Consider the following 13876-nt stretch of genomic DNA (forward strand, 5'->3'; position numbering starts at 1 on the left):
AAGGATGTTGCTAATCTTCGATGGCCCACGACTTGGGATTTAAGCTCCCCTTTCGTCATGGACCGTTCACTACTGGGGCTCCCCCTGTTGCGTATCGTGCGCCATTAAGATACAGCATCTTCTAATTAGTTCTAATTTTTTCCCCTTTTTCTTTTATAATAGACTCTCTCAAGAAGAATTTCCAACCCATACCTTGAACATACGTCTTCCCAGGTATGATTCTTTTCTCTCCGACTGTGTTTTCTGAAACAGTGAGTTGCAGACCCTTATGTGGAATTCTCCAGTTGGGGCTGTCCCCTTTGCTCCTGACCATGCCATCTCCTTCACTTGGGACGGCGCAGCTGGAGGGAGATGAGCTGTCCTGGTAACCGTGTCAGAAGTCAAGATGTCCACCAGATGGGAGAAAAATATTTCCCGTCTGCCAAGTTCTTTGCATGAATGCACTATCCGTGTAGCAGAGTTAATACTTAATATAAGTGTTTTCAATTTTCTGTATGGAAACACTGAATTTTAAGAGTAGTGGATATTTTACACTGACAACTGGCAAGTGGATTATTTGTACTTACAATTACTAATATTACTAGAATATCACCATGTGCTAATTGGTAAGAAAAGATGTTTTTGTATTGTGTTAAAGAATCAGTCAAGAAAGAGTTGCATTTTTCAGAATAACAGGAGATCATGATCTTTGCGAGAACAGAGGCCTTTCTGGCCTTGTTCCATTATTGTCCCCTTTTTGAGGCCTGATAGTGGCTCATTACATGGTTTTTTTGAATGACTGAGTGACCGGGTATTGGTACCTGACGCACCTCTCTTATGGTGATAGTTTCTGTCATCTGACTTGTTCAAGTTTGTTTTGCTTTTTTTGTGTTTAAGTTTTAACATGTTAAAAATAAATCACGTTCCGTCCTCCCTTTCTCAGAAGGTTGTGTTTAGGAAGCAATAAGGAGAAAATTGAAGAAGCATAAGGGTGGGGTTAACGTGTTCCCTGTCAAGTTACAAACACTTATTACCGATTTGCTGGCTTTGAAAGAAGACATGTATATTTTATAGGGACAGAATTCTGTAGGTGCAAGAAGAGTTCACCAAGAAACAAGTACGTGGGGGAAAATAGGGACATCTGTAATGGTGTCAACAACACAAAATAAAGAAATAATAAATTAAAAATGGAAAGAAACAAGGAAGCAGATGTGAACGCACACCCGTGCTATGTATTAGTTTTCACGACCTTCCCCTGTGAAGACAGCGCGCTGTCACTCGGCCTGCTTTGCTTGCCCAGCAGCACGGCGCCGTGGAGGGAGGGGCCGGGTCCCGGGGAAAGGAGGAAGCCTCAACGAGCAGACACCTCTCTGGATCTAAGGAACACGCTCCGTCATCTTTTGGGAATCAGAGACTCATATGGGCAAATTATAAGATTAAAAAAAGAAGTCAAATAAAATTTTGACCTGCCAGATGGAATCGTGGAGTAGATGAAATCAGGATTCTTGGAATTGGCTATGAACTCCGCAGCTGAGTGAGGCTTCAAAGCAAAGCAGACAGCAGCCTGCTATCAAATTGTGCCTGGTGCCATGTTCACCAGATAAGTTATTTCCCCATCCTCTGACCTTTACATGAATGTGACATCCACACGACAGAGTTATAATAAAAATATTCTTCGCCGTGCTATATGGATAGAAACACTCTGATTTTAAAAACAGGATATTTTACACTAGAATTTTTGTATAAAAGGAGATTATTTATAATTATAGTTCAAGCAGTTTAGCATATGGAAAATAGCTATCATGGCTTCATAGCATAAATGAACCAATAGCAAATGTAAAATAAAATAAGTAATTGTGTTTGTAGCCACATAAGTGTCTTAATCCTGTACATAGAATGTACTCAGAAATTGTTGCATTATTGTTCTAAATTTACAGCAAATGCTTGTTTTTTTCCACTTAGATTTATGGGGAGAATTCTTCGTGTGCAGGAAGAGCACTGAGGAATATTATTATTGTTCAGGCAGCTGACCTGATAAAGGACAGAGTGAACCTCAAGGGATTTTACAGGTAACACAGTTTTCTAACACCTTGTCAGAAATTCTCCTTGTGAAAAAAAAACCTGTGATTTCAACTGTGTTAAAATCATAACCTTGATCACAGAGAAACAGGCTACATCAGTAGTAGGAGCGGTTGGTCAGTCTATTTGAAGTGTCCATTTGGGACACTGGTGGTGACTTATCTCTTCTTTAAACTGAGCTCAGTGTTTGTCGGCAGTTGGCTGGCTGGTTCTGCAGTTAGGGTCTCGAATCTGCAAGTGCGGGTGGTTTTGGGAAAGCCTCTGCTTTCTCTGAGATGGGATATCTTATAACAATTTTACTGGACATGTGCTGCCTTGGGACATCAATAAATATAGGTCCCCTCTTCAGGGACCTTACCAAGGCTCAGGGAGGAGTCCTGGGAGGTCCGTGGGCTGAGAGAACTTGTGGCTCCACTGACAGGTGAGCGTGAGCATGCTCCTCGGGTGCTGGGAGGAGCATGGGGGAGGTTGGCAGGGGGACAGCCTTTCTTGGCCCTGGGTAGTGAGAAGGGCAGAGGCATTAGAGTAAATGGGCAGGTTGGTGGCCAGTGTTAAAGTGCAGCTGAACTAACAGAATGGGCACTCAGAAAGTCTGGAGCGCATTTTCATTTTCTGGTACAGACTGAAGATAGAGTGAATTTTCACCTTTTTATTATTTTTTTCATAAATTTATTATTTTGAGTAAAGATACTGAACTACACCAAACAATACCAAAAGAGAACCACAAATATAAAACAGAAAGAAAAAGTACTATGATTTTTTACCATTATTCTCTCTTATAGAAATGAAATTAGAATACCATAAAGAATAGGAAGAGTATTCAGCATAAGTGACAGCAAAAAAAAAAAAGGAAGAGTCCCAGAATAAACGACGTTTCTTTAACTAAATTTAGACATGTCTGATTTTTTCTTTTTTTTTTTTTTTAAACAAAAACCGTGTAAGTCTTTAGGTTTTGTTGTGAGCGAGCTCACAGGATTCATTTTAGCTACCACATAAGGCTGTGTCTGACATCTCTCATGTTCTGTTCTGTTTCGTCATGTGGTCTCTCTGGATATAGACTGCAAAAAGAATCGAGAGCTGTACGTGAGCGGGGTTCATGGGAAAGAACCATCCACGCACATTAGAGCATGCTGGTGGGAACAGAGTAGGGAGAGAGCATGTGTTTTGCTGTTTCGGATTCCTGATGGTCAGGCCAGAACCTCCTTTCTTCTAGAATTTAAGGACTAATTAATGTCCTGAGTATAAATACAAAGGGCTAATATGATGGCCCAGTACAGGTCATCTTCCTGGGACTGGTAGTAAATTGAGGTAAAGTATCCTCAATGTACCACATGAGATTACTTTAAAAACTGGTCTCTGAATACTGCCACCCCATTTATGTTCAAAATGAAGATGGTTTTTACAGCACCATGAATCAGTTGCTAAAAATGTAACCAGAGACGGAAGGAAGCTAAGAGATATTAAATGTTTCACTCCAGAGATTGTTAACATAATGCTTTATTACAGCATTGTAGCCTGACAGCTAATCACCTCCGTATCACAATGTTCCTGCCCATGTGCTGCTGTGGTTGGAGCCACACGGCCTTAGAACCGTGCTCACCTCATTATTAACTAGTATCAGGGCAGTGCTGTGTTTTAGCTTATTGCCTCAGCCCTGCCCCCTCAAACAGAGTGAGCTCTTCCCATGACCAGGTAGAGCTGGGGGTGGGGTAGGGGTGGGGTTTGTGGTCACCAGCATCACTGGGGAGTCGGTCAGAACTGAGGACTCGCAGGCCCTGCCCAGCCGGACTGATTTTGAGAAGCCGTGGTCTGAGACGTCTCTTCCACATCACCTGTGACCAGACATGCACACGCATCTGTCTAGACACCCTCTGGGATTTGGCAGTTTAGTTTATTCAGAAAATGTTTCATTGTTGTCCTTTCATAGGACAGAGAGTAGGCTGGGGAGCTGTATTGTTCTGAGAATAAGGATTAAAAACGATACAGTGTTTGATCTCTGTGATAACTGCGGCCAGCAATTAGTTAGAAGATGCTGGCTAATTGACAGAGGTGTTGAGGAATTAATTAACACTTGGAGCCCTTAACGTGAAAGGTGTCATATAGAATTAGAAGTTAATATTGGCCTAATTGCCTGTTTTGTTGTGATCTGTTTTCTCATTTTGTTTAAAAAAAACACTTATTTATTTGACTGTTAATCTTTTAAATGACTTAATGCTAACCTGCAATTAAACATGTCTAGTATTGCCCTAATTGAGTATCTTTCAAATACTGACACTGGGCCAAAAAAACCCCCCCACAAAATTGATGCATTTTCAAAAGCTAGAATATCTGATCAGATATCTCAGCAGAAAAACTCATTTTTTTCTTTACCCCAGAAAATGTTGCACCTCATGGCATTTTTTTTTTCGTGTTGTTGGTTACCGTGTGATCTGCCGGTATTTGCGCCCATGCCAGCCACAGGAGATGGGCAGTTTTTCTGTTTTAGGAATAGAGGTAAAGGTGACATCTTTTGCTCCTTAAATACCAAATATAAAAGAAACGTAGCCATTTACATGATACATCATTAAAAAAACGTTTTGGTGACAGTTTCTCATAAGGGAGAGTGGGATTCAATGAACTTGCTGCAAATGGAAAACCGTTTTTCAGAATGTTTTCTTCCTTTGGTGTTTCATCACGGACTGATAAAGATGGAAAAGTAGGCAGGAAGGTACTTTTTGTGATGCTAAGATTGCAGCGTTCTTTGAATATAGTTGTGTAGTTTAAGACAGATTACAGAGAATATCTTGTATGTGTGTGGTCGGTGGAATCCTTCACATGCATCTGGGTCTATGGGTTTTATGATCTAGGTTGCTTAGTTTAGGTTGCTTAGAGTATACTAAAAAGATTCGCCATCCGATTTATTGTTCTTTGAGACAACTTTTAGGGTTTAATATCTGAAAAGTAGCAAACAAAATTCTACACCACTCACCATGGTCCCAACTTTGTCTAGCCTTCTCGGAATTATTTTGTTCTCATGAAAGAGACGAGGTGAGTATCTATGAATGATTAACCCAAGTTTATCACCACCAGCGTGAGGTACTTGTCTTACCAAGGCAGCAGCATTATTTTTATATAAAGGGCTGGTGAATTTATATCGTCATTCATTCAAACTTGCAGGTTTTGAGAGCTTACTGTGTACCTGGACTGTCCTACGTGTTGGGGTTTAACAGTGAATCATACATAGTCCTTGTTCTCCTGAGAATTATTCAGTGGGGAAAGCAGATAGTATCCATTCAGAGAGAGGTACGATGATTAAATGTTAGGTGACATGAAGGAAAAGTGTGAGAGGATTTGTGTCCAAGTTTCTCTAAGGAAGTGATATTTGAGCTGAAATCTGCAAGATGAATAAGCAGCACATGCCATGTATTGTTGAGTCACTTGTTTAAAAAAGCAAGCGCACGAGAGGGATGGGGTTAAATACCAATCTTTTGGCAAGTGAGTAGCAACAGTGTCTCACGTGACGGCTTTGTGTGTGTCCAGGAGAAGCTGCGTTGGGTCGGAACTGGTGGACTGGCTCCTGGAGCACTGCCCTTTCGTCCAGTGTAGGTCCATGGCCGTCGGGGTCTGGCAGCTCCTGCTGGACATGGGAATCATGTCATCAGGTTAGTGGCACGTTTTAAAGGCACAGCATCATTATTTTATGAAGCTACCAGACCAAAATATACTTGGCTTTCTAGAGGACGTTACAGTCTGGATGGAAATTGTTTTTGCAGGTAAATATTTGCATTCTGTTTTGTTTTATAAACAAAAGTGACAGATCATCGTCTGTTTGTTATTTCTCTCACACCTTTTGTAAAAATAATTAGGTACCTGCTGATTCACAGATATGGACCATTGAGCCTTTCACTTACCGCCCCCTCCTTCTCTACTCAAACTGGTGCTCACAAGTTTATTTTTTAAATTAGCGACACCCTTTAATTGCCCCAAATGTGTGATTTATCTTGCTGTACTTAGAATTATCATCAGAAACTGATTTTATGAGTGGAACGTGTATGCCATTTTGATTGACTAAGTAATCACGAACGGTTAAAATATACGACCTATGAACGTTAGCTGTTTAAACAGATAGAAAATTGATGTTAACTAGAAACTAAAAAGATGGATGATATGTTTTCTCCATTGAGCTCAGTGAATTGAGGAATAGGAGTAAAACAATCTGGATGTTTTTATTTAGCTCCACCACACAGGTGCTGGTTGGTCACTATGAGGCCCTTGATCTCTATCGGTAATAAATATCGAGGGCCAGGGGACATTGTGAAGTTTAGAAAGGCGTTCACTCCCCGAGTCCCGCTGTGGAAGAGCAGTGCCGATGGGGGTGTGGGAGTAATTGAGCTTGGTGAGTTAACAATACCTTAGCGCGTTAACAATACCTAGCACTTGTTATTCTTACCTAGTATATCAGTTAGCTACCTCTGAGGAATGCTGTCATCTTGCTTGTGAGTTCAACACAACATTTTGTTAATGTTAGCATTAATGTAAACATTGTATTAATAATTTTTGGAAGAATCTCCAGTTCTGATTCCTTTACCATGGCGTTTCCCAACCTTGGTAGTGTTGATATTTTGGGTTAGATAATTCTTAGTTGTATGGGCATGTCCCATATAATATGGAATGTGTAACGGCATTTCTTTCTTCTACGCACCAGATGCCTATAGCACCCCCTAGCTGTGACAACCGGAAATATCTCCAGACATTGCCAGATGTTCCCTGGGGGGCAGTTACCCCCCTGGTTGACAACCACTGATGGAAACTCGACATTGTGTTGTATTTTTGTAACACTGAAGTAATTACATGCATTAGTTTTCCTTGAGACACTGAAAAAAACTTTCTTCCCACTATCTTTGAATTACTGTGAATTCCGCCTGTCCCTAAAGCAGAAAAACTATAAAATATATGTGGATATGCTGGTCAGAGCTTCAAGTAATAAAAGTAGGTTGGTCAGGGAACCCTTTTTAGTTCGCTGGGATTGTGACCATGAGTGGACTTAGGATGTATAATTAGAGTCCCACCCGGCTTCTCCCTAATAATTAGTAGTGCTTTCGGTGTAGTATTTGGTTTACGACTCTCGAAATAACATACGTTGGAAAACTGATCCACGCCTTTTTTGTCTCCAACAGTGGACCAGCATCTATACTTTCAAGATACCTATGTGTTCTATCAGTTTTCATCCGACGAGTGCAGCTACTTGTACTGTGAGTTCGAGAGAGAAGACGAGTGGCAGAACGGAGTCAGGCTGTTGCTGCAGCTGGTGCCCCTGCTCCCCGCCAGAGCCGGCCTCTGCGAGCTGTAAGTCGGTGCCACCGCTTTCTTCTGGGGCCACACTGTTGTCACTTTGAGAACATTTGCTGTGTGTAGGGACTGTGCTTTGCTCTTTTAAGACCGCCGTCTCCTTCAAAAGGTGGTTTGTTCTGGTCCCGTTTCTCAGGTGCAAGTTCAGAAAGGTAAAATAAATCTTTAAAAACGAAGTCAGCAAATAAATGACTGAATCGGTATTCGAATTCCAGAAGTTGGCACCTTGCCAGCCGCACCATGCTGCCCCTTATTTAGTTGTCGCTGTTTGAGGAGGTGAGCTAAGTGAGTGGCACACATGATGTGGCTGGAGTCAGGGGTCAGACAGCATCTCGTATCTTATCCTCTCCCCAAGTCGTGGCTCTCCTGAGAAAGAGCTCCACAGACCTTTCTGAAAAATGATGGAGAAGCGACATTTGGCGAATGAAAACACATGAGTCATTGTCACATGAAGATACTGAGTCACTATATGATTAAAATGGGTTAAAATGAACTCGTTAGAGAAGGTTTGGGCGGAGGACGTGTCACGACAGGGCGAGGCTGACGTGCCTCTGTTTGTCCGCACGGTCAGTGACAAGCTTCCGCCGGTCCAGGGCCCCGCAGATGGAAGAGGTCAGTTGATGTCTTTGACATCCCGAGTTCTCAGGACGCTTTCCTGTACTTGGAGACTCTTCCAGCTCGGTGAGGCTGGCAGGGCCAGCGGTGCTACCCTCATCTCGTGGGTAACAAACACCTACAACCATAACAAAGAGAAGGTACCCTTGTTCAACAATGACAGTTCATGCTGGGACAGTAAATACAGGCTTTTGGAACCATAAATGTTGGGACGCTGATGAGGCATTCTGCTAATGGAAAGGTTGATGGCAGAGAACACCTTTTATACCAGGAACTAGACTAAATGTTCTGTATCCCTTATTCCATCTTCTGAGGAAGATGATTTCTTGGAGACAGTGACTACTGTGTTTCCGGTGCTGTCCGTGAGGCAGCGGAAGCACAGAAGTCAGGTCACGTGTCCAGGTCGCACACGTGGAGTGTTGAGGGTTTCGGTGCGTCTCAGTCTAGCTCTAAGGCCCTTGCTTTTCACACCTGCTTCCAGGTCCCCAGCTGTTACGGGCGCCATCCTAGGCCCCTTTCTGAGATGTTACAGACAGGAGCTATACAAATGTTAGAATGGCTCAGACATGGTTATGCATTCGCCACCACTCTTTGTAGAGGACCTTGCCATGGTAAAGCAAAATTCAAACATAATTCCCCACTCAACTGGCTAAGTATGCAAAATGTTCCCTAGTGTAATATGGTTTTGATACAGGTCAGAAGTTTCCTGCGAAAAGTCAGGGAGCATTTCCGTAAACTTAAACAGGCTTTCTGAGAAGGAGAGGCGTGCTTGCTAAGCGAGAGGTGGCTGCGACTCCCTTCAGCCCTGTCATACATTAGTAGCTCCTACCCGTTTCCTGTCCTGATTGCGGGGTGGAACTGGGGGCGTCCCCACGGGCATAGCCAGGTGAACGGGGGGCAGAAGGGCAACCGGCCAGCAGTCCTCACATTCCAGCTCCTTTCCCTCCACTCTGAGAGCAGATTGCAGTGCCAGTGGGTGAGATGACCTTGTACCCAGGGAAACCCTACGTGTACCCCAAGTTCTAAGAATGAAAGTGTTTTAAAAATTTGAGTCTTAACATTTATTCCATATTACTTCCAGTCTTCTGTCACATGGATCCTTCAACACAAATGTCATCTCTAGAGATGAGAATCACCATAGCTTGCCTTGTTTATCAGCAAAATTTTTATGTTGGTGTGAACATGTGCATTGGGGAACAGTAATTCTTCTGGGAAAATGTGGTCATTGGGAAGCTGTGGATCTGCCAGTCCCAGCACGGGCTATAAAAAGATAAAATGACCGAACCATTGCAGGTCTCTTCTGGAGAAAGAGAACAGGGATATTTTCTTTTTCTTTTTCTTTTTAAAGATTTTATTTGTTTATTTTTAGAGGGGAAGGGAGGGAGAGAGAGAGAGAGAGAAACATCAATGTGCGGTTGCTGGGGGTTATGGCCTGCAACCCAGGCGTGTACCCTGGCTGGGAATCGAACCTGGGACACTTTGGTTCCCAGTCCTCACTCAATCCACTGAGCTACGCCATCCAGGGCCGGATATTTTCTATAGTAGATAGAATGTTGGAAAGCCATTGGGTTATCCTGCCTTGGAATAAACTGCAGCCAGAAAGAGAGGTGCCCAGGGACATCGTCCCCTTTCAGTTGTCACAGCGCCTCCTGTGGTTTGATGCTGTGATCCTATCAGAACGTCTGCTGGAATCAGGTGGTCTGCACTCCTCCGGCCCCGCCCACATCCGTTTACACCCTCGTGGGCAAGGGACGCTCTGCTCTTCCCTCTGCCCAGTCCCGTGAGCCAGACTCACCCACCCCTCAAGGGGGAGCCCACGTCCTGCTTTGACCATGAGCCGTGCGTGAGGTCTCCAGCCCGTGTCTGCCTCTCCTGCAGGAACTCACTCTTCTTGCTGTTTGTATCAGAAACAATTTTTCCGTGTTTCCGTCATTCTTAGCCCTCTCCATCCTGCTCTGTAACCCATGACTTTGTATCCATTCTGCTGAAATGCCCTCTGACATCTGCTTGGTTCATCCACTTAGGCTGACCACTCATGAGCTGAGAGCCCAGCCTGTGGTCCTTTTAATGACCTTCCTGATATTTGCAGGCCATTAAGGTCGGCCCGTGCAGTCCGCCATTCGGCCTCTCTGCTCTGCTGTCTTCTCTCTAACCCGCTTTAAAACTCTGCGAGGAAACCTCTTAATGTCTCCGTGTAAACACAACCTGTTCTGTGCAAATGCATTTTTAAAAAAAGAAAAGTGGTTTTCTTTTCCACTTTAAAGAAATGTTCAGAGCAGGAGAGAAAATGGAGCTGCTGCAGGTTTCAAGGCTAATTTAAGGCAACAAAATTCATCTTCCGTACAAAATAACTTTCATATCCAAACTGAGTAGGTAATTTGAAAGAAGTGAGTGAATCGGTTGTCAAGGGTATTGTCTCTTGGGGAGAAAAATTATAGACATGGCCCCTCAATCAAACTGAAAGCCAAATCCAGTTACTCCGAATGTGCTTTTCTCTCCCTCTTCTTTGGGGGGTCGGGGGGGTGGTAGGAATGCTGAAGTAACAGTTAGGGGAAGTCCACCTAACAATTCCTGAGGGACTAATGGGGCATTTCTCTCTAACTCTAACTGGTTTGAGAGTTTAGGCTGCGAGGAAGCTTCACTATTTAATTCAGCCACCTTTATAGGTGGGCGTGAGGATCCTCTGAATAGGCAAGTCTATGAACCTGGGATACATAAAAGTAACTTTTGCCAGTTACAGGACCATTAACATTTATGTTGTTTTTAAAAGAGCTGTAGAGAACTGCTAAAATTAAGCTCACGCCCGCCACACACAGACATGGATAAAGAAAACATGTAGCTTCTTCATTTTTCCCTCAGCAGTCTGCTGTTTGCTCCCTACAGAAGCCTCCCTCTTGATGGACGGTCAGAAAGAAAGAAAAGAGCCCCATATTTTCAGTCTACTCCAGTAAAATCATTCTAATCAAGTCAGTTGTTTTTTTAAAGATTTTATTTATTTATTTATTTTTATAGAGGGAAGGGAGGGAGAAAGAGAGAGAGAGAGAGAGAAACATCAGTGTGTGGTTGCTGGGGGCCGTGGCCTGCAACCCAGGCATGTGCCCTGACTGGGAATCGAACCTGTGATGCTTTGGTTCACAGCCCATGCTCAATCCACTGAGCAATGCCAGCCAGGGCAAATCAAGTCAGTTTGAAAGTCCTTTTCATTAGCTGTTCAGTGTACTGCGGTAAAAAGGCTCAACCTCTCCGCACCCTTCCGCTGTCCCTCAGCAAGAGAACCTGTGGGTCTCTGGTGGAGGAGTGGGCCCTGGACCCTGGCAGGGCGGGCCCTTCCCCCTCCTCACTGATGTTGCCTCGTGGGTGGGCAGCCAGTTCCCTAGTGAGCCCCGAGGTGTGGCCCCTGTGTCTGCTGTCGATCCTGGGGCTGGGATCCCCTGGGTCTCTCTGTCCTGGCTTGATCGGCGCCCAGTGGTCTGCTGGGCCAGTCTGCCCTCCCGGGCCCCTGCCGGCATTGCTCATGCTCCTGAGGGTCTGGCCGTGGCTCCCACGGACATCTCCTCCGGCTGCGTGACCTCTGCTGAGGCAGCCCCCTCTCATCGCGTCCCAACCTGACTTTTCCCGTTGCTAACTACTTTCTTTAAGTCATACTTGCCCTTTACTGTTGTTGAGCTGTGTACAAAACTGGCTGGTGTGCTAGCACTCAGATTCCCCCCCAAACCAATGTTCCTAGGGAACGCTCGGGTCAGTGGGTTAAGATGGATTTCTTAGCATTCATGACTCCATGCTCTAGAGAGAGAAGCAGAGGCCCCCGAGGGAGATGGAGCAGTGTGCAGGGCACGAAGCTGGGCAGACTGGTGGCATGTTGGCGAGTGCCAGGCAGCTCGATGTGCCCGCAGCAAGTGTCACACCCAGGAGAACTCGGGCTGGCTTTGAGAGGGATGGGAAGAAGGCTCAGATTGATTCAGGGCGCTGCAAACCCACAGGGAAGCCACGCGTTGTCTTTACAATGAATAAAGGGAATGGCTTGACTGTATATCAATGCTGCTGAAATAAGTAGTTTCTTACTTGAATTCACAGTAACATTTTTGTCCTGTGTCTGCTCGCTCAACATGTAGAGTTTACAGGTCTGCGATCTGTCTCTATGTTAAAGGAATTCCCCTGCTTTAAAAAATGGAGAACAGCTGACTTAGTCATTTTGCCTAAACTGCCCTGAGAGTGGCAACAATAAAAACAGCACTAGCAGCAAGAGCTGACACTTCTGTAGCACCGGCTATTCTGAGCACTGCGACCCATCGGGTTCTGGCTTTTTAGGTGAGAGAACGGAGCCAGGCAGGGTGACCTCGCCTGCTAAAGGGACAGGCTTCTGGACTTAGCGGCAGCCGTGTGGACTGAAGGCAGACAGAGCTGGAAATGACCTCTGTCAGTGGTACTCAGCTGTGCTACATTTAAGCAGTAAAGAGGAATGAGATCCATTGAATCGGGATAGAGAATGATACATGGATATCAGTAGTTTTTTGCACATTGCTGAAGGTGAGGCTAATACAGACCAAGGATGAGCACTACTGTTTTATGATGTTACCCTTATAGAAAGAGCTCTGTTAAGTGGTAGAAAATGTGAATGCTAATTAAATCAAAGTCTCTAAATACTATGTAGAGAAGCCAGGTTAATATTGCCATATAAAAATTTTTATCGAGCATGGTGCCTATCACCCCTCGGCTTATACTTCTGAAAATGCCATACATTTAGATTCATAAGCATTTCTATCTGGAAGGTACTTCCTGGGTGACTGGGTTTGCCACTCGCGCAATTCTTAGGGGAGGAGGAGAGAGAGCGAGGGTCTGGGGACAGACAGCCACGCATCCCTGACGCTCTGCCGAGCAACTGGACAGGCACTCACTCACTCACTGGCCACCCTTCTGTGTGAAGTGCTCTGCTTGGCTCTTTGAAGGATGTCACAATATGCCCTGGCTGGCATAGCTCAGTGGATTGAGTGTGGGCTGCGAACCAAAGCATCACAGGTTCGATTCCCAGTCAGGGCATGTGCCTGGGTTGCAGGCCATGGCCCCCCAGCAACCGCACATTGATGTTTCTCTCTCTCTTTCACCCTCCCTTCCCTCTCTAAAAATAAATAAATAAAATATTAAAAAAAAAAAGGATGTTACAATATGTGCAAATGCAAAGCCTTCTGTGAGGCCAGCATCGTTAGGACAAAGTTCAGAAAAAGAAAACAGACAAACATAACTCTTGACTATCAACACAAAAATCTTTCTCAACAAATACTAGTAAATGGAATCCATCAATGTATAAAAATGATGCCACATCATGAAAAAGGAGAGTTTATCCCGGGAATACATGGGTGGTTCAGCATTTAAAAATCAATGTAATTCATCATATTCACAGTGTAAAAAAAAAACTATACGGTAAGCTCTATAAGTGAGATAAAACTTGTGAGAAAATTCAGCACTCATTCATGATAAAAATTCTCAGATAACTAGGACCATAAGGGAACTTCCTCAGTCTGATAAAATCTATAGTTTACAGCATAGTTAATAGCGAAAGACTGAACCCTTTTCTGCTATGACTGGAAACAAGACTAATACATCTCTTCTTATCACTTCTGTTCAACACTAGCCAGTGAGTGCAATGAGCAAGAAAAAGAAGTAAAAGGGACACAGAAGTAAAAGGCTCGGTCTTCCGAATTCTCTCCTTCTCTGCCCTCTCAATGTGCCCTCACCCCGTCATGCATCCACGGCGATGACCCCCAGGTGTACGGCTCTGCCCCCATCAGCAACCGCACACACTGGCACCACCACCGCCCACCGCCCTGGCCCCCTGCCCCCTGACTTTCCCTTTCCCGCCTGACATGTGGCAGCAGCA

The 13876-nt window shown here is 44.4% G+C and overlaps 1 protein-coding gene across 1 annotated transcript in view; it reads left to right on the forward strand.

Annotated features, from left to right (window-relative positions):
* RAPGEF5 (Rap guanine nucleotide exchange factor 5) overlaps positions 1-13876 on the forward strand; it is a 221849-nt gene that overhangs the window by 47367 nt on the left and 160606 nt on the right. Inside the window, exons 2-5 of the mRNA XM_028526158.2 lie at positions 163-213; positions 1942-2048; positions 5578-5699; positions 7215-7383. Of these exons, the coding sequence (XP_028381959.2) occupies positions 163-213; positions 1942-2048; positions 5578-5699; positions 7215-7383 (449 nt within the window). The remainder of the gene's footprint in view (positions 1-162; positions 214-1941; positions 2049-5577; positions 5700-7214; positions 7384-13876) is intronic.

Source organism: Phyllostomus discolor, chromosome 10 (genome assembly GCF_004126475.2).
Source record: "Phyllostomus discolor isolate MPI-MPIP mPhyDis1 chromosome 10, mPhyDis1.pri.v3, whole genome shotgun sequence".
NCBI lineage: Eukaryota > Metazoa > Chordata > Mammalia > Chiroptera > Phyllostomidae > Phyllostomus > Phyllostomus discolor.